This window comes from Meriones unguiculatus, chromosome X (genome assembly GCF_030254825.1).
Source record: "Meriones unguiculatus strain TT.TT164.6M chromosome X, Bangor_MerUng_6.1, whole genome shotgun sequence".
Lineage (NCBI taxonomy): Eukaryota > Metazoa > Chordata > Mammalia > Rodentia > Muridae > Meriones > Meriones unguiculatus.
Window position 1 is genome coordinate 129924855 of NC_083369.1, and position 25069 is coordinate 129949923.

The following is a 25069-nucleotide window of genomic DNA, read 5'->3' on the forward strand; positions in this document are numbered from 1 at the left end:
GGTAGGCTTAAAAGTTTTCCTTTGTCTGAGAGACTGACTGGTATGTCTGTCTCACTGAGGAATGGAGGTATACTCGTTCTCGTTCTCACCAACTGTCACACAGATGCCTTCCCTTGGGTGGATAATCTTTTTCTTTTTTCTCAGCTTTTCCTTTCCTCTTTCACATTGGACATGCCCTTGAAAAATCCTAGCACTAGGTGAGCTGTGTCTTCCGGGAGTTTTCCCTGTGGCCCCTGGCACTGCTCGTGACGACCTGCTTTGCCAGCTTGTGTCCCTGTACCTCTGGTTCTCCTGTACTTTGTGGGGACACCCCCAAAAACTGGCAGGACTGACTTTTATCTCTTTACCCATGGAAATCCACCATGTCTTCCACCATATCCCCAGGCTCTCCTCTGTGATGCCTTCTAAATAATTTTACATTTGTACACCTAGTGCCTGCTTTAAAGGCTTCTACACTTACATGTTTCTGCAACAAAACTTGGCTTCAATTTCCTTAGATAACAGATCCAAAGCAAAACATTTTAAATTACTGTCAGTGATCTGGTAAATGGAGATCCCCTCGAATAAATTGAGGTTCCTATGTTCAAGTCTCCTCTTCCATCTCTGTTTGCTAGCCCCAAAAGTTTCAAATCTATACCTAAAAAATATACACCTAAAGAAATTTTCTTCATAACCTACTTTACTCTGCCTATATATATGTTTGAGTATCCTGCCAGACTCAGGTGTTTCCTGCATCCATGACAGCACCAAAGCAACTATCACAGGTGTTCCAGTCCACCCTCACAGAATTCCATCAAGCTGGACCTGCACTTTCACTCCCAACTATAGATGTTATAACAGACCCTGCACAGCATTAAAATAGCCTACTCTTCCTGGGCTTGACCATCATTTCAGCCATTTGACCTCCCTATCACTGGCCTAGTGTCAGCAGGAAGTAGCTAAAGATGATTGATTTCTTTGCCCGTGATCCACTTATTCTCAACAAAAGGCTGAAATAGTATACTTCAGGCCCAGAATCAAGAGCTCCAGGTTTTTTCAGCATTCTTCAGTCCCTATCTGCTGCTGGGCATGGCTGGCAACTCCACCCTCTGCCCCAACCTTTTAAGGGTGGTGACTTTCTCTCCTCTTCACCATGTAATCTAGACATTTTTGAGCTCTTTTTTTCTCTCTCTCTCTTATCGCCTTGCATGGTGACCAAGAGCTGCTTCCAGTAAACCTACATTTATACCCTTTAACTTGCCTACATGAGAAGGAGCCCAAGCTCTTCATTTTTTTAATTAAACAAAAAGGGAGGAATGGTATGTTGTGGAGGCAATTCAACTGGCCTTACCTTAGGGACTTTCAGGGTCCTGACAATGTCCTATGACATCATCTGGGCCAGGTACATAGTGATCTGTTGGCCACCTCCCCCCTCCTCTTGCTCTCTTGCTCTTACCTTCTCTTGTTTTTCTCTCCCCTCTCTCTGTCAGGGCTCCCCCCCATCTCTCTCTCTCTCCCTCTGTCTTCATCTCCATCCAATAAACCTCATTAGATTTAAGATTGGTTATGTGCATGGCATTTTTATGTAAATAGTAACATGTATTTCATGAGAAGGCTGATACTCAAGTAAAAGGGAATTTACAAGTCTATATGTCCACCTTTTGTATTTGTATTATTATCACAAGCAACTATCTTCTTAAAGATACTTTTTGTCTGCAGAGCACACTATCAAGGCCACTGTTTCTCTGCTGACAATTACTGTTTCTCTTCTCTATCACCCCTGTGAGATTTGACCTCAAGCAATATTTGCTCTGGGCTTTCAATCCTTAAGGAGTTTGTTTTTATTGAGTTTTAAATTTTCCCATGAAGTATTTTCAGTCCTGTAAAGTAACTGTATTTTGAATGGAGAAGGGTGGATAATGGATATGACAGTTTTAGGTGTCAAAAATAAATTACCTAGCACGAAACTGTGGGGTCAACAAGTAGAAGTCAAATATGTATTTGTCCAGATCATGAATGTGAGAAGGTAAAATAGCAAAAGGGCAACAAAGCCAGGCAAAAGTTGCCACAAAGGATTTTATTTTGAACAAGGAAGCAACAGAAATCAAGAAGAGATTCTGGATTGAGGGGCTTGGCAGTTGACTCAGGTACCAGGATTGAATTTGTGCTGGTACAAGGAGACATACAGAAAACCTCATTTCTACACCAAGATCATAGGATTACATTTCTTTCAATAATTTGTATTCACACAGTCTTGGATTGCTTTAGAATTCAGATTTTCCATAAGTATTTTGTGAATAATTTTGAGAATGACGGTGCCACTCCTGTGATAGTATAGATGGCTGTGTCTTTTTTATTTTTTATTTTTTTCCAGAAAAAAAGCAATCATTCAAGCGTGGCTAAACTAGGATACAGCTGACATCTTGAGTCAGACAAAATTTTTGGTGAGGAGTTTCGCTGTGCACTGTACGATGTTTAATGCCATCTCTGACTTGTACCCACCAGATGCCAGAAGCAACATGTCTCCAAGTTGTGACTACGAAAATTGACTCCAGATATGGCCAAATGTCTTCCTTGGTAATAAAATCAAGACCTGGACAAGAAGCACGATTTTCAAAACATTTCTCTTGCTAGTGTCATTGTCTCTGCATGCCATTGATGTTTTACCAAGAGAGACCAGATGTCAGCTCTCCAACACCAGATGAACTGAACAGACAGGCACATGACTCTTCAGACATTTGTATGTGCTTCTCGGGCTGAGATAGAAATCCATCTTGAGTGGAGAACACTGGCTCATCCCTCAGGAAGTTCAAGTTCCATATATCAGTACCATAATAGAGTCTGTCCATGTTCAATTTCCTTTCCACCTCCCACCAAAACCATTATCTATGCAGTCACTTTCTGAAGTCACTTTCTTCAAAAGTTGGAGAGAAAATCTTCACCCTACATCCACCCTCATCTTATCCATCATTTAGATTCATACTTGAATAATATGAATCTAAAGCAAGTTTCAACAAGCAACGTCCAACATTAGATCTGTGTTTCTCTTTATCCATTAGGAAGAGCAGCACCATGTTTGGAGTCCTGTTCCAAGGACTGGGTACATAATATGCAAGTATGCATATTGTACAAATCCCAGGGCAAAGTGAAAATGATGGCTTCATGTTCAAAAAGCACTAAGAATTTTGTGACAGTGAAAAGTGAAGCATGATACCTTTCTGCGTTCAGGGTTCTTGGCAGCTGAGTCATTCACATACACACGATGCTAAGCCTTTACAGCCTTTGTTGGCATCTCATCAGTTCTGTTGTACTAATTTAATTGGCACTCTGCCATCTCTTTTACCCCTCTATGGAAATGCTTCCTGTGAGTGTCCCCAGTCCATTTAAAGGAAATGCAGAGTTATACTGCAGCAATCTATATCATGTATTTTTAGACTTAAAAAAATCGACATGGAAATCTCTTCTACATCATTACAGCAATTAAACACTGTGGTCTTTCATCACATACATATTTTCTGTAAATATGAAAACTTGGAAATAGTAACTGGTACATCCACAATGTTTTTAAGTTAGCTAAGAGTAAGACTTGCAAACAAAATTATAACGTAATCTGTCTTGTCCTTACAAAAATAGCCAAAAACACACCCTCAACAGCTTGCAGTGAAAATCTAAGTAGTAACAACTTTATACTGAAAAACATATTCATGGAAATAGTGTCCTGCTCGTAAATGCTTTATGTTAGCATCATAAGGCAAACTGTAGCATTTATTGTTACCTGGATACCATGAGTTTTTAAAAACTCAGAATTTGACTTTTCGACCCTTTTACTTAGAACATGTAAGTGTACAAAGAGCATTAAAATATCTATTATCCAGTTACCTAAAATTTACATAAAAATGACTGAGACAACCTTTCGGTTTATTCAGGGAAGGCAAACACACATTTTTATACTGTCAAAAAGTCCTAATAAGTTGCTAGAGAAAGATGAAAGTTTTTCCACTGAGGTGTCCAATTTTAAGAAGTGAAACTGTCTTAGGTTGCTATTAAAATATTCATCTGGGTATAAATAATATAGTAAATATATAAAATCTATCCATTAAGAAAAAGGACAGCATCTGCCAGGGAAGGGACAGAAAGACACAGGAAACTGGCTTTGTCTTCTACAAAGTCCAGATTGGCTTGCACATCAATTGTGACCATGTGATGCTTAAAAGGAGAGTGTATTGAATTATTTCTGCAAATGACTGATTTGATTAGAAACAAAATCACCAAAACAAATGCCTTAATCTAGCAGTATTTTCAGTCAATGGCTGTCTGACTCACATGGGGGCCCAGATAAATATTTTAGCAAATATTTATACAAGTCATATCCTTTGTCAAGATGAACCCATGCCAATGCCCTGTGCCAAAGGTCACCTAATTCAGAGACCATTACAATATATCAGGTCAGCATGAAACAAATTCTATGTGAAATTTGATTAGTAGGTTCTATTAGCAGATTCCTCTGTAGGAACAATAAATTTGAATTTTTTTTCTTACAACTCTATGATAAACTATACTAGAATATACAAGGAAGTCTACATCTTTCAAAATGTGCTTACTAAAAGATTGTAACTTTAGGGGCATGTGTGCTAGTGAGTAGTACTTGTGCTATGTGTCTTATCATTACTCATAAACACTGTTTTTGGTGACTTATATTTGGACACGGTAGTGTTCAAGGCCATATGATGGTGTTCCAGAGAACAAAATCAGTTGAAAGTTGGATTGCTGTTTGTTGACAAGCCATTTTAATTTCTGTAGACCCAGAAAGAAAAAAAAAATGATCTGTGGAAGGGTAAAATAGGGTACCTATTAAATGTAGTGAAAATTTTTTACTGGCCTAAAATAACTGGTAAGAGGAAAGGTGTAACTCTTTTATACCCTAAAACAGAATTCTACTTTTGATAAAACTCAAATCAACATGAATTCTTAAATCATGTGTTGATTTCAAAATGACAATATTCAGTTGTAATATCATTCATGATATTAGCCCAAAAGTTTCAGCCTTTGAGAAGTGGGAGAATATAGACTAAAGGTTTAAGAATCCTTTTATCTTCCCCAAATCATCCCACAAGTCATGGATAAACCTGAGGCCCAAAGTGAGTTCTTTCTGTCTCCCTTGTTTCCCATTCTGTTTGATCCAATACAAGTTTCTGACATCACAGTTAAAATATCTCAACTTAAACCAAAATAAGGAAGCCTGTTTACTTCGTTACTAGGTTCAAAGTGACTTTTACTTTAGCTGCATATTCGGTTATTCTAGGTAACAGGACCTAACATGGCCTCAGTATAGAATAGAATGTAAGAAAGTGAATAAACATACAAATATGCAAAAGGAGAAAGCAAGGCCATAGATTGATGAAATGAAACTGATAAAAAGCTGGTAAACTTATGGGCCTCTTAATGGGCAAAGTCAAGTGATCCTTAAGAGCTGTAATTCAGACTATGCTTCTTTTATAAATAATCTGTTGATTTTCCTCTAAATACAAAAAAAATTAAAGAAATTATTAAAGCCAGTACTTAATAAAAACACAGTAAAAGGAAGGAAATCTCCTATTTGGAGCCCTATCTGGGTTGGTTTCTGGATGACTTGGAGGATAGTTCATCACGCTCTTGAAGCCTTAGTTTTCTCAACCCCCTATACAATGGCCTCAACCTTTGTTATTCTTCAGTGATGCTGTGGGACTGGATGCTCAAGGTAGCTGTTCTGCACAGTCCAAATGGTCTGGGATGGGAAGACCGGTTATAATCGTCAAACACTTGTTCCACACAGTAAAGGTGGGGCATACAGGCTGTGTAAGCGCCACATCAAAGGTGTAGAGGTGGATGGAGTTCAAAGCATCATAAAAAGCGATGGAGCCGTTATCATAGTCCAGCAGGATGCCTACACGCCGGAGGTGGGGGGCTGGCTCGATTGGGATTTCCTTGCTGTTATGCCTCACCACCCAGTTATTGTTGCAGCGGCAGAGGGCCCAGGAAGCAGAATTCTTCCCAATCCATTCATGTTTTGGTGCCGATTTGTATGCAAGGCCAATGGCATACCTACAGAAACAAAAGAACAGTCATAAAAACAATAAGCCACATTGCATGTGAGTAAAATTTGTTCTGTGGTCAATAGGGGATTTTACAATGTCATCTTTTGTTGTCTGTGGTCACACCCTTTAAGTGAGTAATTAAATCTAAATAGACATCTTTGTCCTTCCCAAACACATAGAGGCAGAAGGTGACCAGTGTGTTGGCATACCTTCCTTTTTATTCAGCTTAAATATTACTAGACAATCTTGACTTTCCATTTTACTGCTCTGTTTCTCTTTTCTGAATGCCTGCACATTAAATTCTCTGGACTAGTGCTGATTAACCATGATCCTTCTGTAATAATTGAAGCATGTTGCTCTGTTCAGTATGAAAATATGCCCCATATGGCTACTGGGCATTGGAACTGTGACTGGTGAGCCTATGAAATCAGCTTTAAATTTACTGATAATTCATGATTTAGGATGCCTGGACTTAAGATTTTTATAAAAACTTTATAAAAGTAAAGTAATATCAGCAAAATCATCCTCTGAGTTTTGATCTTCTCGTGAGCACACAATGCCATCCTTTTGTATGACATTGAGCCTTGTGAGGGGAAACAACTGATACCATATACTGCAGGGTACTAAAGACAATAAAGGGTATAAGATAATTAAGACTTTATTAAAAGTAGGGTTTTGTGCTAAAGGAATTAGCCTGACTGCAGACTCATGTATGTAATCTGAAAACATGTAAGGCAGGCCAGGCTGAGCAATGATGTTAAGAAGAGTAGGTGTCAGAAATATATTTATTTTTCAATTTTAACATTTTCATTTTATCTTGGGACTATCAGCATATAACTTCAGCATAAGTATGAAAGCACCTCTAAGTATGAATGCATGCATGTTTATACCTGCCTATCTACCTATCATCTCTCTATTTATTTGAAATACAGTGTCACATTGTATCCTAGAATGGTCTCAAGCTATCACACTCTTTCTGTTTTCAACCTTCTAAGTGGTAGGACTTGAGCCACTAGCCTTGTTTGTAATGAATTTTAATTTTAATTAAGTTTATTTAAAGAGCTACATATGTGGAGTAAGGCTGCCATACTGGAAAGCATAAGTCTATATAGGTTTATTTATCCAACAGAATAGACTTTAAACTTTGCAGTTGCTATCATGGCTTTGCTATCATAGCTGTTATTTGTCCATGCCTTTGAATGTACTTTGGCAAAGGCAAGCAGGGAGAATGCTTTCCATTTAAGAGGTTAAGTCCTTTGTCATCATTCAATCTCAATATCTCATCTATAGCACAGAAACAGTTATAATCTCTGTGTCCTTGAGTTAAAGAGAAAAAGAAAAATGGATTTTAAATCACAATCACAATGGCTGGACTGTAATGCTCAGTAACTATTATTTTATCATTACTACCTAATGACACAGTAATAGTAAGTATAAAAATCAGAATTCAAACTTAGGATGACTCAGAAGGCCATATGTTTAACTGACACTTTATACTATATTACTCTCTCCAAAAACTGTGCAATTCATTACTGCCTTTCTGATTATATTTCCTACTACATTTTTTTTAAAAATTCTTGTTTAATTTTATTATATGTTCATTAGTGTGATGGTGACAGATCCCTTGGAATTTGCGTTAAAGACAGTTGTGAGCTCCCATGTGGGTGCTGGGAACTGAACCCTGGTCCTTTGGAAAAGCAGACAGTGTTCTTAACCACTGAGCCATCTCTCCAGCCTCTCTTCCACATTTTTAAAAACTTTTAATTTATTAAAATTTATTCACTTTGTACTCCAGCTGTAGCCCACCCCCAACCAATCCCAACCCACCTTCCCTCCCTCTTCTCCTAGCATCCCCCTTCCTCAGTCCACTATTAGGGGAGGTCCTCTTCCCCTTCCATCTGACCCTAGTCTATCAGGTCTCATCAGGACTGTCTGCACTGTCTTCCTCTGTGGCCTGGTAAGGCTGCCAACCCCTCAGGGGGAGTGATCAAAGAGCCAGCCACTGAGTTCATGCCAGAGACAGCTCCCATTCCCTTTACTAGGAAACCCACTTGAAGACTGAGCTGGGATACAGAGTTAATAAAATGTAACTGATAAAAAAAATTAAAAATTAAAAAAAATCCTATATATAAAATCTTATGGATTCAATATGGAAAGAAGAAAACAAAAAGGATTAATCTTAAGGTTGGGTGCAAAGGAATGGGAGGGTTGATGAGGTGGTAAGGGAAGGAATTGAGGAAAGGGGTCTAAGTGTGAAATACATTGTATGAAATTCTAAATGAATTAATAAATAAAAACATTTTAAAACTCACTGAGTAGGCAATTACTGAATTATTCTAAATATTCTTTCTTACTACTCAAAGCAAACAAACAAACCCTGAGTTCAACTTTTAATATGTTATAGCAGAAACCAGGTACCAGTTTCTGGTTGTAATTAATTTCTAATTGTTTTTGGATATTGACATATATTATTTTACCCTAAGAAGAGAGAAAAACTTCACTGGTCTTTTTAACAATAACTTTAAAAAAATTACAGTCGTTTTAAGAGAGGTGTCTTAAAAAAATATGCTACAACTAAAAACGATGTAATGGGTAATCCATTAAATCAGTGTTCCAGCCTCTCTATTAATCAATGCAGCATCTTCTCTCTCCTTTCTTGTCAGTCTCCTGCTCAGAGTTCTGGGTTGCAGTAACCAGAAACCCCTTTTTCATTTGAGACTGGATTAGGTTGTACAATTATGGTGTATAATATCCTTGCACTGGATCCTGAAGTTGGAAGAGGACTAGGGACATTGTTTCCCAATGGCAGACAGTGAATATGAGGTTTGATGAGATTTAGAGGACACCAGGATGTACCTATGTCAACAGTGGACACTAGGTCATTGTCATTATGACTTCATATATTGGAGTGATAGACCCCTGCCCTGTATTCCCAGCCCTGTCTATAAGCTTCTCATTCCCTTTATCTCTGGAGGTCCTTGATCGACTTCTGTTCTTTTTGCCAAGAGCTAACTTAGCAACATATTTTTAGAGTATTTGTCCTGCTCTTCCCCTGTGTGTGTATCTCTATGTGTGTGAGAGAGAGAGAAAGCAATTGAGACAGAGACAACGAGGCAGACAGAGAGACAGACAGAAAGAGAGGGAGCAAGAGTTCTCATACACATGTGTAAGCCAGAGTTTAACATCGGGTATTGCTTTCTATCTTATTTGAGAAAGGCTCTTTCACTAAATCCTCACCTAACTGTTTAGCCAGTGAGCTCTGGGGAATCCTCCTGTCTCTTTTCTCCCACCTTCATACTAGGGTTACAGGCATATAGGACCAATGCCTAGTTTTTACACAGATACTGGGGATTCTAACTCAGATCCTTATTCTTGCATGGCAGGCACTTTACCAACTAAACCATCTTCCTAGCTCCATGATTTACATTTTGCAATACATCCTGTGAAGATATATTATACAGGTTAGTGGACACTATTTTTATTTTTTCAGATAGCATGGAACCACAATTTGCATCTTCAAATAACAATGCTTATATTGTTTCCTTCTTGATGCCACATACTAATTTTTAAATTAAAGAACTTAAATGTTTATTTCTCATTTGAGCGTCTGTTGAATCCTTTGAAATAGCCGAAGCAGGCAGAGTTCCCTTCATTCAGAAAAGCAGAAAGTGAAGATTAGAAAACTCGACAAATCTCATATTGCCCTCTTGACTCCTATTGGTAGTAATGCTGGCATGCCTTAGTTAACACCATTTCATTAACACCAAGTACATGTTAACAGCATTTGAGAGTAAGAAAATAACAAAGTGTACAGTCCATTAAGCACGAGGAAATACCATTATCATTAATATGTGAAAATATGCATATATATCCATTGAGCCTGAAAGGTGGAGGCAGAATTTAATGTTCCATTAAGTTACACAGTGAGACATGGAGAAATTAAAAAGTACAAAAACTGTGTTTCTCAGAGCAATCTTAACATGTCCATTATGTGGATCATAATTCACAGGTCAATTTAAAATCAAGCACCTATTCATGAACAAAAAATATGTGACACTAACTGTTGTAAGTCAAGATATTACAGGCATTTAATTTTAGGAGGAGGCTATCCTTCCTTGCTGTTACCTTCTAGGAAATGTGAAACTACTTCTTACATGATTTTTTGACACAGTTGGGTTAGTATGTAAAGACTCAATGTGTCTTTTAATTAACTATAAATTAATTATAAATTTTCTATTTCCTACACATGAGTTAGTTTGGACATCTGGAGGGTGTTTTAAAGGTAATGCTGATCTGTGTTTATGTAACTAAAGTGGTCTGATGAAATTTTCCACGCTATTCATTAATGGCAATGAGGTCATAATGACTAAGTGTCATTTATCACAAATAATTATTAATGGGGTTATAATCATTTAGATACTACATTCTGGAATGTCAGATTAATGCAGTACATCAATTATCTAGGAACATTTTCTTTTCTACACATGAGCTCTATTTCTGTTTCTGCTTTCATCTTGCTTCAACACAGCTAAAAGTTTCAGGTGCCAGCCTGCAGAAATGGTTCAGTTGGTTCAGAGAACTCAAATTTGACCATCCAGATTCCATATAAGAAGCTATTTTTTTTAAAAAAAGGATTTATTTATTCTTATTTTATGTGCATTGGTGTTCTGCCAACATTCATGTACATCTGTGTGAGAGTATCAAATCCCCTGGAACTGGAACAACAGACAGCTGTGAGCTACCTTGTGGTACTGGGAAACGAACCTTGACCCTCTGGAAGGGCAGCCAGTTCCTAACAACCAAGCCATCTCACCGGCCCCCTTGACTAAATTTTTAAAAAGAGAGAAAGAGAAGAAAACTAGGTTTGGGATTATATGCCTATAATCCCAGCACCAGGGAAATAGAGACCAAAAGATTCCTTGTGGCCAAACAATCTACCTGAATCTTTAAACTTCAGGTTCAGTGAGAGAGCTTGTCTCAAAACATAAGGTACAGAGCAATTTAGAAATCAGCTGGCCTCTATATGTATACACACACAAAGGCACATATGCAAATTTTACATGGCAGTGAATTCCCTAGCCATGCAAGAAGTAGGATTTGTCCATCTTCATGTTTTATTAAAACATGAAAATGGTCTAGGCAAAGAAAATGCAGAGGATTATAAAACATGAAGAACTACCTGCTAGGTGAATGCAGATACCATTATTAAGAGAGTGGGGATAGCCACTAGTGCAAGCTCATGTCTTAGATTTGGGTTGATTTGTACGCAGCTATGTGCACTTTGTGCACATTACATTATTTGCAGAGGTTCAAATTAAAATGATTTTTATGGTAGAATTTTAGTCATTTTCACCTCTCTCATCTTCCTCCCTCTCCTGCTTGAATCCTTTTCCACAATTTTTCTTCTGACTTTCAGGTTAGCTATCCTTCATCAAATTTACTACTTCATTCTCTAATAATTATAACATTTCAAAACTGTATCACCCTTCTAAGAGTAATGACATACTATGGCAGTTAAAAGCAGAGATTACTTTGATCACCTCCCCCTGGATGGGGGAGCAGCCTTACCAGGCCACAGAGGAAGACAATGCAGCCACTCCTGATGAGACCTAACAGACTAGGAACAGAAGGAAGAAAAAGAAACCCTCCGCTACCAGTGGACTTGGGGAGGGGAGTGTGTAGAGAAAGGGGAGGAAGAGAGGGATTGGGAGGGGAGGAGGGAGAGAACTAGAGGGGGGATAAAAAGTAAATAAAGTATAATTAAAAATTAAAAGAAAAGAATAAAAGAATTGGAAAAAAAAGCAGAGATTAACAAACTACAATACTGGGGTCAACTCTGGTCCCTTGCCTGTTTTTACAAATGAAGTTCTATTGGCATTCAGCCATACCCATTTTTATATGCATTGTCTGTGGCTGTTTTCCTATTATAACAGCCTTGCGTTGAGTACCTGGGACAAAAATTTCCTGGCCTGTAAAGTCAAGACACTAACTCTCTTGTCTTTTATTTGTGGGCTCCTACCTAAAAGTTAGACCCCTGACCACAGAATTTGTAACTACTGACTATGAATTTTATGACTTTGGGACCATACCTTAGTCACCTCATCTGTAAAATGAGAATGACATTACCTACATTTTTTGGCATTGAACTGGCTATTTACCTGAGGATGACCTTGAACTCCATCTCATCCTGCCTTTGCTTGGGATTACAGGCCTGCACTAAAATGTTACATTTCTGTAGTGTTGGGAACATAGACACAGGACAGACCTAGACCCAAACTATAGCTTAAAATATAAAACCAGTTGAGATTAATCCTTCTCATCTAACCAATAAATATGTGCTTCCTAGCATTAATAAATGGTTGCTGTTGAAGTCACACCGATTTTGGTGTTAAGTAGCATTATTGTCGGGTTAGGTTTGATTCTTCAGAACAGATGCTGGTTATAAATTCATATCCTTGAGAAGGTACAGAATAGCATGTGCCTTTTTACAGTTGTAAGAAAATATACATAAGCTGCCTACCATGTGCTTCCGCTTATGACCACTTCCCAGTAATGCCGACCACTATCAATGAACACATTTCCAGCTACTCCATAGCTTCCTTGGCTAGTGAAGCGTTCAGGTGTGTGACTCTTTTTGGATGATGACTCATCACGTTCTACAGTAAGGTTATCATGGGACACCTTCAGTTTTCGATGAGCAGATTTGGGATCCAGTTTAAATGGCTGACCTAGAAACAAGTTCACAAATAAAAGAGAAGTAAAAAGTACTGTTTATTAGAACATAACTAATAATCTATCTTCATAGTCAGATTTAAAAGTTTGAAACAAGGGCTGAAGAGATAGCTTCATAGTTAAAGGCATTGACTGCTGATCTAGGCAATCTGAGTTTGAACCCCAGCACCCACATGACAATTTATAACTATCTATAACTTCAGATCCAGTGGACCTGCTTTCCTTTTCTGACTTCTTTGGTCATCAGACATGTACACAGTACAAAGAGATACATGTATGTAAAATACCTATACACATCAAATATAAATAGGAGGAAAAATTCTAAAACAAGCCATTATTTCCTGAATTATACTACCTACCACAAAATAGTATCTTATATTTTAATATCAATTTAAAATTTATAAACCACTTTTAAAAGCATTTACTTATTTACAGTTTTTATGATGTTCAAGATATAATTAAGCAGATGCAATTCTGTGTATAGTGCTAAAAACAGCAGTGCTGAATAAAGGCATAGCTATTCTTTCTTGAGTTTCTAGTTAGACAGGGGTCTGACTATTCAATAGAAAATGAGCAAGGATCAACCAAAACACATGGGAGATTCCAGCACAGGTACATTCTGGCTGAAAAACATCCTGGAAAGGAAGAGAAAATAAAGACCTTATTTTTAAGGACTGCTATATTTAATCAAGCCTAAATTCCACCCCCCGCCGGGCTAAATAGAGTCTGGTGCAAAGAACAAACAAATGAAAATTTCACATCATAGTGTAGAATATTCTGAACACTTAAATATATCATTCTGATTTGAAAAAAGTAAAAACAGAACCCTTTAGACACGTAGAGTAACTGTACATTTAAAAATTTGTTCAGGTAACAAAAGCAGGGAAAATGACAGTAATGCCTAAGTTTTCTGTATCTGGATTTATTAATACGCATAATGAACGCATTATTTATTAATACGCATAATCTTTCATTATTCACACTTGTGTTTTGAAAGGCTCACCATTAAAAATACTGTCAGAGTCATCTATGGTCATTTTGATGTAGCTGTTACTTATTTGCCAACTCATTATTGGTTCTGAGTACTGCCTGTCACTTGACACCACATAGGATACAAGACATTTAAAAGCAGGAAACATATTACCATTTGGTAGTAATACGACACTATTCAACTTCATAGACAGTTGGGAGATGCCTTCTGCCCAGTATGCAGCTCCCAGGGAATCATAAGGAAAAAGCCTGGTAAACATGACTGAAAGCAATGCATGTTTGGGCTGAAGACATCATGGAACACTATGTGTACACTATGTGTAACACTCAAATATGGGTGGTGCTGCTTGAATCTAAACATAGCACCAGAACCTCACGTTTTTTGCCTTTGGTCAGTGACCAGCACATTTTTTTCTGCAAAGGGTAAATGTTTTGAGTTATGTAAGCCATATGGTTTCTTTTGTGACTCTGTCATTGTAGTGAAGAAATAGTCACAAATTAATAAAGGACTGTTCATCATTTATATGTAAGTATTACTTTATTTATAAATGTAGGTAGTCAGATTTGGTACTTAAACTACTGTTTGCTGATCCTTGTTTTATATATCTGTTGATATCAGAGGAAAGCCAGTTGACATTCCAATGTGAATTGGACAATTCTTACAAGGCTTCACCCCTCAGAAGAGGAGCCACAGGCAAAAAACTGTTGGTTGCTGAGAAAGCAAGAATCTGTCTTCTGCAGGGGAAAGCCCTCTGATAGGTTAGCCAGTCCAAAGAGGTCAGCCTTAAACACATGTGAGTAACATTAAATGACCCTAGCATGTGGTATATATAAATGAGTGTATGTGTAAGACTTATAATTAAAGAACTGAGGCTATGAACTTGAAAAGGAGTGGGAGGGATACAGAAGACATTGAAAGGAGAAGAGGAAGAGGAAGACTGATGTAAATACAGTACTCATATCTGAAATTCTCAAAACATTTTTTGCTATGTTTGTATTTTATTTAAACCTTCAGTGTTTTATGTATGTTTAAATTGGATGTCTTATAAAATTTTAAATCTATTTCTAAATGTATCATTTTGGTGTTACGATAAACTTAAACTTGGATCTTACACACAGATATAAAAATGATGACTGCACACTAAAAATAAATAAACAAATGTTCTTGTTGTATACTTGAACATGTTTTGGATATATGCCTAGGAGTGGTATAGCTGGATCTTGAGGAAGCACTATTCCTAATTGTCTGAGAAAGCACCAGATTGATTTCCAAAGAGGTTGTACAAGTTTACATCCCTACCAGCAGTGGAGGAGGGGTTCCCCTTTCTCCACAACCTCTCCAGCATGTGCTGTCACTTGAGTTTTTGATCTTAGCCATTCTGATGGGTGTAAAGTGAAATTTCAGAGTTGTTTTGATTTGCATTTCCTGGATAAGTAAGGACATTGAGCATTTCTTTAAGTGTTTCTCTGCCATGTGATATTCCTCTATTGAGAATTCTCTAGCTCTGTATCCCATTTTTTAATTGGATTACTTGATTTGTTGCTGTTTAACTTTTTTGAGTTGTTTATATATTCTCGATATTAGCCCTCTGTCAGATATAGGGTTGGTGAAGATCCCAATTAAAAAGAATTAAAATTTAAAGTTTAAAAAAAAAAGTCTCTGGGGACATTCACGCCAGCTACTCTTAGGGATAAGACATGCTTTTTCTTAAAATATTCTAATTCTTTAAAGGTGAAAGACAAAAATGAGTAACAATAATTTGACAGTGATTGGAAGAGAAGAAAAAGTTCCATCTTGGAGCTCACCATTTATCAGCTTGAGTACTGTTTGGCCTCTTGCCAGTGATAAATAGCAGAATGTACAGAAAGATTGGGCTTGTAATGGGGAGGAACTGCCTGCAATGTCCTGCTTGCCTTCTCTCCCACTCTCAGCCACTCTCACACACAGCAGGGGCTTAGCCAGTTTCAGTGGGACCCAAGCTTTGTATTCTCATTGAGACAATTCTGTCTGGGCCAAAGATTCCTTTCCCAAACAAACCACTGCCTATTCTTACCAACTTTCATTCTTTGGCTTCAATGAAGACAAATTAGCTTGAGAAGGAAATTAACACTTTTGTTACTAAAGAACACAAGTCATCAGACCATTTGTAGAGTACATGACCTCATCCTGGCTACTGTACTTTTGCTTGGACAACTCTGGTAATAAATTTTGGACATGTTCTCCTGCTGTCAGTCTTCCTTATTTTAATCCACTCAGCACATCACAGTGCAATAAAGCTTTATGGTTTGCAAATCCTCACCCATTCTCTACCATATAAACCTGTTACCTGTCAACCTATCTCCCCTCAAACACTGCCTCAAGACCTATAATGGATTATAAATTTTGTTTTTGTTTTATTATATTGTGGATTAGAATGTAATATGTGGGTTTACACATTATAGTCAATCACTCTATCACTGAATTGTAGACTGAGCTATATTTGACAGGGTATCACTAAATTGCTCAGGCTGGTGTTGAACTCACTCTGTAGACTAAACTGGCCTTGAACTTGGAATCTTCCTATAGGCAGAATTATAGGCCTATAAGAATAGGCTTGGCTAGTTTTTATTTCTTAAAACTGGTATGTGTGTATGTGTGTTTTACTGGGTTTTTTCCTACTACAAAGTCCAGGCTGGGCTGGAATTTGCAATCCTGTTTCATTATCCTCAGTGCTGGGATTGTAGGTGTGTGCCAGCATGCTTAGATTTACAATATTGTTTTTGTAATTAGCTTCCTGAAGCAGATATCCTCTCATTTTGCATGTTATTTTTAACATGCTCGTTAGTTTTCTATTCCACAGACATAATCTGCTTTTCTTTGGGCCTTTGCAATGCTGTTTGTTCCCTTGTCATGGAACACTCCCTTTTATTCATATTCCACCTCACCCGGAAAAGCCCCCATGGCTATGAAGGATTATGCTTTTTTGAATATCCAGCATTTTCTTGGGTTAGTGCCATTACAGACTTCAGAAAGGCAATGATAACCAAGGCTTAATGTTGTGTCTTCTCCAACACCTACAAATTCCTTGAGAGAAGAACATCTGAAGGAGTTGAATGTTGTCATAGTATTGTTAGCCTATTGCATAGTATCTAAAACTTACTAGGAACTCCTACAGACCAAATGCATGCTCCAGTGTAAATAAAAAGCTGTTGACCAGAGTATTCATACATTCATTTCCATGTACTATGTGGTTTTTAACAAAGCATGGCATAATATTACAGTTATGTTCTCAGAACTGTTTCAAATTTATCTTTCTGACAGCTTATAAATGTGGCTAAACTACTTCAGTTTTAAAAGTGAAGAACCAAAAACTTCTTTTATAAAATGAGAAAAGGAAAAGAACCACCAAATGTGATGTGAGTTCTTAGAGTAGACCCTGAGACAGGAACTGAATATTAGAAATAACATTGTAAAATCTGAGCTTAGGCAAGGGGAATGCACTGATGTTAAATTCTTAGTTGTGATAAATGTGTCAAGGTTATGTAAGATGCTGACACTAGGGGAAGCTGAGTAAATGTTACACAGGACTCCCTGTAATGGCTATAGGTCTTCTGGGAATCAAATCATCACAAAATAAAATTATTCTGTTTAAGGAAAAACAGAACAAAACAAATCTTACAGCCATATAATGCCATGTGGCAGAACCTCAGCTTTCTCATGTTTAATCCAGTGCTCTTCTTCTATCCTTTATTGTCTTAAGATCAACATGTGTTACTATGCCCTGGGAAACAAGGATATGGTGAAGTGGGAGCTCCTTTTGAAAACTCATTCATTGTTTCTGTTGACTGACAACCTCCACAGCATGGTGCCATAGTTACATAACATAATATTTCTAGATCAAAAAGATGTCAAGAAAGAAGATAGGATAAAACAAAACACATGTAGAGGAAAATGACAGAACTATGAGAACAAGTACAGGCTGCATCATTCTCTGTAGTGGGAGCTGTACTGCATACCATGGATATTTCCTATGTTTGTCTTCCACTCATTTGATGCCAGTAGCATCCTCCTGCCCCCAAGCTTTGATAATTGAGAAAAAAAAATGTCTCCAAGCAGTATTAAATGTCACATGGGCCAGGGTCGTGGGAGAAAAGAAGGCATTGCCCCTAACTGAGAATTACAAACCCAGACAGATATTTGGATATTTGGAAGAGAATAAAGAATTTATGAAGAAAGAGCTATGAAAATGTTTTTGACTATGGAAAAGAATCCTATCTACCCTTCCCTTTTCAGAGTCTTGCTCTGTGTCAGGCTTTATAAATACTTGTTCTATTTCTCACAAGAACTTCTCCAGGATTATTTTCTCAAAGAATGAGAGCAATGATGTGTGGAGAAATCAATGGTCATGTGGCCTAGAAGACACAGAATCAACTTTGGAGCACAGAGCTAGATGCTGGGAACCTCGGTACTTTACACTGGCTCTTTGCTTCCTTTTTTGGGACTGTCAGTGAGGCCCAAGACAGAAAAGGTAAAAGAAAGGCAGGGAGTGGTATTAGCTAAGAAGCACATAAACGTAAGATGATGGCTCAGCTGAGTTCATAGCACGTACTGTTTGTCTTCAACTTCCCAGGCTCACTGCTGCGGCTGCCTGCCTGGTTGATGGCCTTGACCATGAAGATATACTTGGTGCCACTTTGTAGGCCATGCACAGTGTAGTGGTTCTGCTTGATGTTGGGCACAATCATCCAGCTATCAGCCGAGTTACACAGACCTGCAAAGCCAACAAGACAAGTACAATCACAGGCAATGTCTGCAGAAATTTAGGTTTTTGAACTATAAACACTGAAAAATGGAGAGCTTCCTCACTTTTTATATGGGATAACCAATGAAACAGAGTTTAGTCTGTTATCTTTATGGACAGCTTACTCTGTATTATAAGTTCTCTTTGAGTGTCCCATCTGGACAAGCCACTGAAAATGCTTATATTGCAAAATCTGGTCTATGTGAATAGGTACAGCAAAGGTGTTTGTTTGTTTGTTTTTCTGGGATCTTATGCACTAAACATGTGCATGATGTGTTATTAAGGGTTGTGAGGAGGAAACAAAAGTAATCACTGACCAACCCCCCTCTTTCTTAGTTCCTCCTAAATGACAATGGTCATTTAAGCTTGGTTCTCATGAATTAGGAGACTTACAGATGATGATGCATGTACTAACTAAAAGCTGACTTCATCAACACAGTCAATTGATTGCATTTTGCCTTCTACATCTCCCTTGCTCATATCCAAGCTAAAATTGCTTTGCAGTTGCTCCCTCTTAAAAGGAAGGATATACTGCCTTGCCATTGGCTTTGGTTTTAGTCATATGACTTGTTAAATGAAAAGCTGAGCACAAATGGCATCGTGCTTTGTCTAAGAGTAGGCTTGGGGATTTCTGTTGGCCCACTGCATCTCCATCATTGCCATGGGAGGAACATTTTGTAGACACACTACTTATTTCAACAAATGAGAGATGGAGGGAAGCTTTTCCGATTAATTTTATGTCAACTTGACACAAGCTACAATCATTTTGGAAGAGGAAATTTTAATTGAGAGAACGCTTTACTAGACTGGCCTATGGAAAAATCTATGGGGGCATGTTTTTTGACTGGTGATTGAGGTGGGAGAGGCCAGATTACTGTAGATGTTGATACCCTGTGGCTGAGTGGTCCTGGGTGCTATAAAAAAAGCAGGTTGTTCAAGCCAGTAGCGTGGCACTCTTTCAAGGCTTCGGTCTTTTTCAGGTTCTTGTCCTGCTTGAGTTCCTGCCTTGAATTTCCTCAGTGAACAATAATGTGGAAGTATAAAGGAAATTAAATCTTTTCCTCCCTAAGCTGCTTCTAGTCCTGGTGTTTCATCACAGCAGTAGTCACTTTAACTAAGACAATGACCTTAATATTAGGTATGTGCAGGATTAAAACCAGCACAGTTTAGTCAACTTCATCGTACGTCTAATGAAAGAGATATAAAAATATCATCAAGGATCTCTTTGATCCTGTATTAGTATGGATTCAGAAGGCATTTGTAAGAGAAACGTGGGGCAGTAGTACTTATGGGCATCTTGGGGTCCAGTGTGGATCTTAGGAAAGCATCCATAGGATTTTTTGACCAGCTGCATCCTGGGGATTGCTGGTCCAGAGTGGAGTAGGACTGTTCTTCTGGCTGTATTCTGTAAGATACGTGCTGAGAAAGAGGCTGAGGATTTATGAGGCTTGGAAGAACATATATGAAAAGGAAAGTCATTTTATTTTGTAGCTGACTGATGCTAGAAACTTCTTTTGGTTTCAGGCCCAACTTTCCTCTCTCAAGCCATCAATCTCCACTCCAACAGAACCTTTTCCCATTTCCCTGGTGACTAGGCTGTCATGAAGTTTCCTTTTCTCAGTACTGGTTCCTGGGAGAGTGCCAGACCACTTCACTTCCTGAGGTGCTCCAAAATCATTTCCCCCTCTTTTATTTTTTGTTCATTTGCAAATCAAAGAGTTAGATCTTTTGATCTTCAGTCAACTTATACCTCACCCAACTCTCAAGAAACAGTTCCTTATTTTTGTGGTCCCACATTCTTGAGAATCTAATGAAACTTCTCTGTGAGAAGAAATCTACAATACACATCTACACCAAGCCACAAATATTTGCATAGCATTGCAGGATAGTCACTGGCTCCCTGAAGTCTGTCCTTGGCTTATACTATATGCTTTTTCCAAGTTGTGACTCAAAAATTACACCTGGAATTATGACAGATAACAAGAGCTTTTCAAAACTGTTTTGAAAATGTATTTACTGCCTTTGCATCTTTTCTGGTGTGTGTTCATGTGCATGTAAGTGCATGTGCACATGCAGGCCAGAGGGGGATAACAGGTGCCTTCCTTGACTTCTATTTGTAGAGACAGGATCTCTCCTTGAACCTGGAACTCACCAATTCTGGCTAGTTTGGCTAGGCAGCTTGTTCTTGGGATTACCTGTCTGTGTCCTGAATGGTGGGTTTACAGGAGGCCACAATTTACTTCTTGGCTTTATATGTGGGTTCTGAAGATCCAAACACTGATCCCCATATTTGAACAGTAAGCACTTTATCCACAGAACTGTCTCTCTAGCCTCACATGTTCTGTATCTTGAGAGAGTAGTATTTTCAGGTACTACCCTGAATCATGAGGCTCGATGAATTTTTCTGTCACTTCTTTTCATTTCTACCTATAAATATTTTTTTAATCATAGGACCTTGAGACTTGAAAAAGCAAGCAGGAAGCAAGGAAATAACTTGAAACTACGGAAGAGTTTAATACTGAGTAGAATAACTAAAGACATCATCTATGTCTCCTCTGATTTTTTTTTGTAGCTCTGCACTTTGTGTTTTCTCCCCACATATTCTTTGAGTAAAAAGAAAACATCCTGAGTCCCAGATGGCCATCCCTTGCCACCAAACAAAACTTTCAGTATCAAGACTGGTTTAAATCCAATTGAATTGTTTGCCAAAGGAGCCGTATGGAAATCTCCAAACTCAGGCCATTGCCAAGAGAATAGGTTGCTCTCTGCACAGTGAAAACAAGGCCCCATTGATGAAGACTATATCCACATAACTCACTGGTTGAGATTGAGCTGCTGCCTAAGTAGAACCTTCCTTCACTCCCATGTTCTAGTGTCTTTGGTATAGGAAGTTACTCTTCTGGCTACCAAAAGAGAAACATAAACACTATTCCATCCACAAAACCTTTGATCTACAATGCTGTCATTCTTGTAAAATATGCTACTGCATAAAGCTTGTGGGGGTAAACAACCAACGTCTGATTTGACTTAAGGCCCACTCCATGAAATGGAACCCATATCCATGGGTGACCAAGAACCAGAGACCTAGGATTGATGCCTTATTCATTCATCATTTAGGGAAGTTTCCTCCAATACCAGATGGGAACAAATACAGAGACCCACAGAGAGACTTTATGCAACGAAAGACACCTTGGAACACACAATAAATGGGACATCTCCATCAAATTCCTCCCCTCCGACCTCAGGGAACCCCCAGGGAAGAGGAGGTGGAAACAGTGTAAGAGCTAGAGGATATGGAGGGCACCAGGAGAGCTCCTATGAACTCACAGAGATGGAAACATCATGCATAAGGCTTATACAGGTTGACATCAGATCCTCTCGACATATATTACAGCTTTCAGCTTAGTATTTTTAGGGAACTCATGAGTTTGTGAATGAGTGTATCTCTGATTCTTGTGCTTTCTCTTGGGCTTTTTTCCTTCCATTCGTTTGCCTTGTCCAACTTCAATGTGATGGTCTTTGTTTTCTTTTATTGCCTTTTATTTTATAATGTTTTGTTGTTTTTTTTTTTTTCTCATAGAAGCTTTTTCTTTTCTAATGAGAGGCAGAAAGTGAGTGGATCTGGATAGGAGAGGTGGGTAGGAACTAGGAGGAGTAGAAGGAAGAGAAATTCTAATCAGAATATATTATATAAGAAAAGAGTCCAAAAAAAAAGGCTTTTTAATAAAGGGAGAGAAGAAAACATGCCTAAATGCTATGGTGAGAAGAACATCTATGTATTCTATATTCTTTTTGATCCTTTCTTACTATACCCTTTTCTAGAAAACTGGGTTTCTAGAAACCCTGTATTTCTGGAGTCTTCTGCAGACAAATATTAGATTTTGATCCAACCAACGTAAGGTCATTTTGAACTCTGAGACCCTGTCCCCAGAGGCCTATAGTTTACTTGAAGATATTGAATAATATTATTAAAACATAATAAAACAAAATTAACTTTTCTATCTTAGTATAATCCTCACATATCCTTAGGTCTTTGTCAAAAGCAGTCAGGCATGAATACAAAACAATAATAGCATTCAGCAGATTCAAATGAGAGTCCTATCAACTTCATTGCTTTTGCACTGTTCCTGTTTAATTGTACATGCTACAATGAAATGACTACTGTGGTCAAAGAGGGAAAAGATAAAAATGCTTTAATAAACCCCCCACTCCTGTACAAACCTGAAGCTGATTTTAATATGGTAGGGAACGCTTTCAGCAATGTCTTAGAGCAGATGTGCAAAATTGGTATAAACTGCAACTTGGCATCCAATCATAAATCTTAACCCAACAACAATTTACTGTATCAAGCCCTCTGCCCCAAAACCCAGAGTGTGTGACTGATTATTATTATTTTGAATATTATAGAACAGTCTATAATATTTAATATTTAATAATCTGTAAATATTAAATATTTACAGTCAGCAAGCTATCTTCATAAACACTAACCATTTTCCCTTCCCTTTATGTTACTACTATTGACAGGATAATAATAGAGAATGTATTAAAAATGCCAAAAAATCCCAACACTCACAATTTTCTTTTGGGACATTTATGATAGGGGGTGCCTTGGAGTGTACCTTAAATGTGTTGCTAGTGCTGTTCTTATACCAGTCTGTACCACCTAATTTCTTGCATATGGTACTATGCTACCTTCACACTACACTGTGCCAAGACTTGTGGGCATGTTTCCTTTATCTGTTTATAAAACACCCACTTAACTATCTTGACTTAAAACTTCACTTTCTCCTAGACTTGTCTGGGTTCTCTGTTGTTCACAGATTGCAACCTAGGTAAAAAAAAAAATTTAAAATAACATGAAATTGGAAGACCATTTGTTTATAGTGAAGCATAATTGAGCCTTTTGACATTGCATAGGAGTTTTCATTGATGAGTCAGAAACACTTCTCTCTTACTGTAGCATATTAAATGATCTTAATTACATTGGGGGATTGGAGAGCCTTGCATGGCAGCTGCCACTTTGCTACAGAATATTGTACAGTGTGGACACTGTTTGCAGAGTCTCTCCACGGATTCCTAACAGCCTTTGTCTCTTCTAGCAATTTGGACAGAAGTGAACCATGTTTTGCTTCTTCCTTATAAAAATAATATGTGCTTAATAACTTTTGTGAATGCTTTCAAAATGACTGAAATGTATGCATATAACTATTCCATATGGTGGCCACAAGAGATGTGACTTCTGCTTATTTTGCAAATAACAAGGAGAGCTTGCTGGCAAAATTTCCTGATCTGAGATTTTAAAAGAACATATGAAAAGTAGTTTTGGTAAACATTGCAAATTAAGCATGTATCTCTGTATTACTAAGAATATTAGTAACATATGTAGTTATAATTATATCAATAAAATGAACAATAAAAAGTAATATCATTAATTTTGCATTTGGATGAGTACATTTGTGAGAAATTTAATGAGGTTAAATAAAGTTTTAAGATATTATCTAGTTCCCCCTATGTAAAGTCAGTTAAAAGTAATTAACTGTGGTTTACTACAACAACTGAGGTACAGAGACCTAGAAAGAAAAGATTAGCTAGTAGCACAAGGAGCCCTAAGCAGATTTGGAAAATATTTTTGAATTTTCAGTAAAGATTTACAATACATCTTGTCAATAAAAGACAGTGCATAAAATAATAGGAAGGATGGACAAATAGCATTCAAGAAGAGCTTTTCACAGGGGGACTATGTAAGAAGCTATAATAGAAATAATCCTTCTAAATACACAATGACTGTTTTTTTTTTAGTTAAACAAAAATTATTTCAAAGAAATACAACATTCCTCACATGGACTAAGAACTGCTATTTTGGTATTAAATAACTCCATTTTTTTACCTATAATATTCATGTATCAAATGTTCACTTATACAATATATAATATTCACTTATCCATGCTTTTGCCATCCTTTGCATTCCATCTTTAAGTCTGATAAAATCTTTGGGCTGGTTTATTCAATACAATAGCAATATAATAGTTTAATAATTATATTATAATTACTCACAATATAATTAATAAAATACAACAAGAACAATATAATACAAAATTCCTTAAATAAAGCCAAAAAGATATTTGCTATTTTTCTTTCTTGTGTTTTCCCTTTTATACTATATAGTGTAGTATCATATGGGCTAATGTGTTACAGGCTCTGAATTTGTTAAGTTAGACCTTGGATTTATCATGTAATCATGTAGATAATGCATGTTTACCTTGCTTTAAATTGGGTTTCTTATGTTTAGCTTATAGTACATATGTCTAAAATCAGTGAAATGTAATTTGCTAAAATGCATTTTAAATATCACCTGTCACCTCTCTGAAGGGTAATTTGGTAATATCAACAGAAATTAAAATGCAAATAATCTCTTTTATTAATTATATCTCAAGAGATTATACTAGAAATATAATTTTGCATGCATGAAAGGTAAAATGTGCAGGGATATTAATTTGGTCAATGTTTATAGAG

The 25069-nt window shown here is 37.4% G+C and overlaps 1 protein-coding gene across 4 annotated transcripts in view; it reads right to left on the bottom strand.

Moving 5' to 3' along the window:
* Positions 1–2037: 2037 nt before the first annotated feature.
* Mid1 (midline 1) overlaps positions 2038–25069 on the bottom strand; it is a 427052-nt gene continuing 404020 nt past the window's right edge. For all 4 annotated transcript variants that reach the window (XM_060374282.1, XM_060374283.1, XM_060374280.1 and 1 more), the window contains exons 8-10: positions 18365–18526; positions 12574–12781; positions 2038–6060 (exon numbers count right to left, since the gene is read on the bottom strand). In XM_060374282.1, coding sequence (XP_060230265.1) covers positions 5712–6060; positions 12574–12781; positions 18365–18526 — 719 coding nt within the window. In that variant the 3' untranslated portion in view covers positions 2038–5711. The remainder of the gene's footprint in view (positions 6061–12573; positions 12782–18364; positions 18527–25069) is intronic.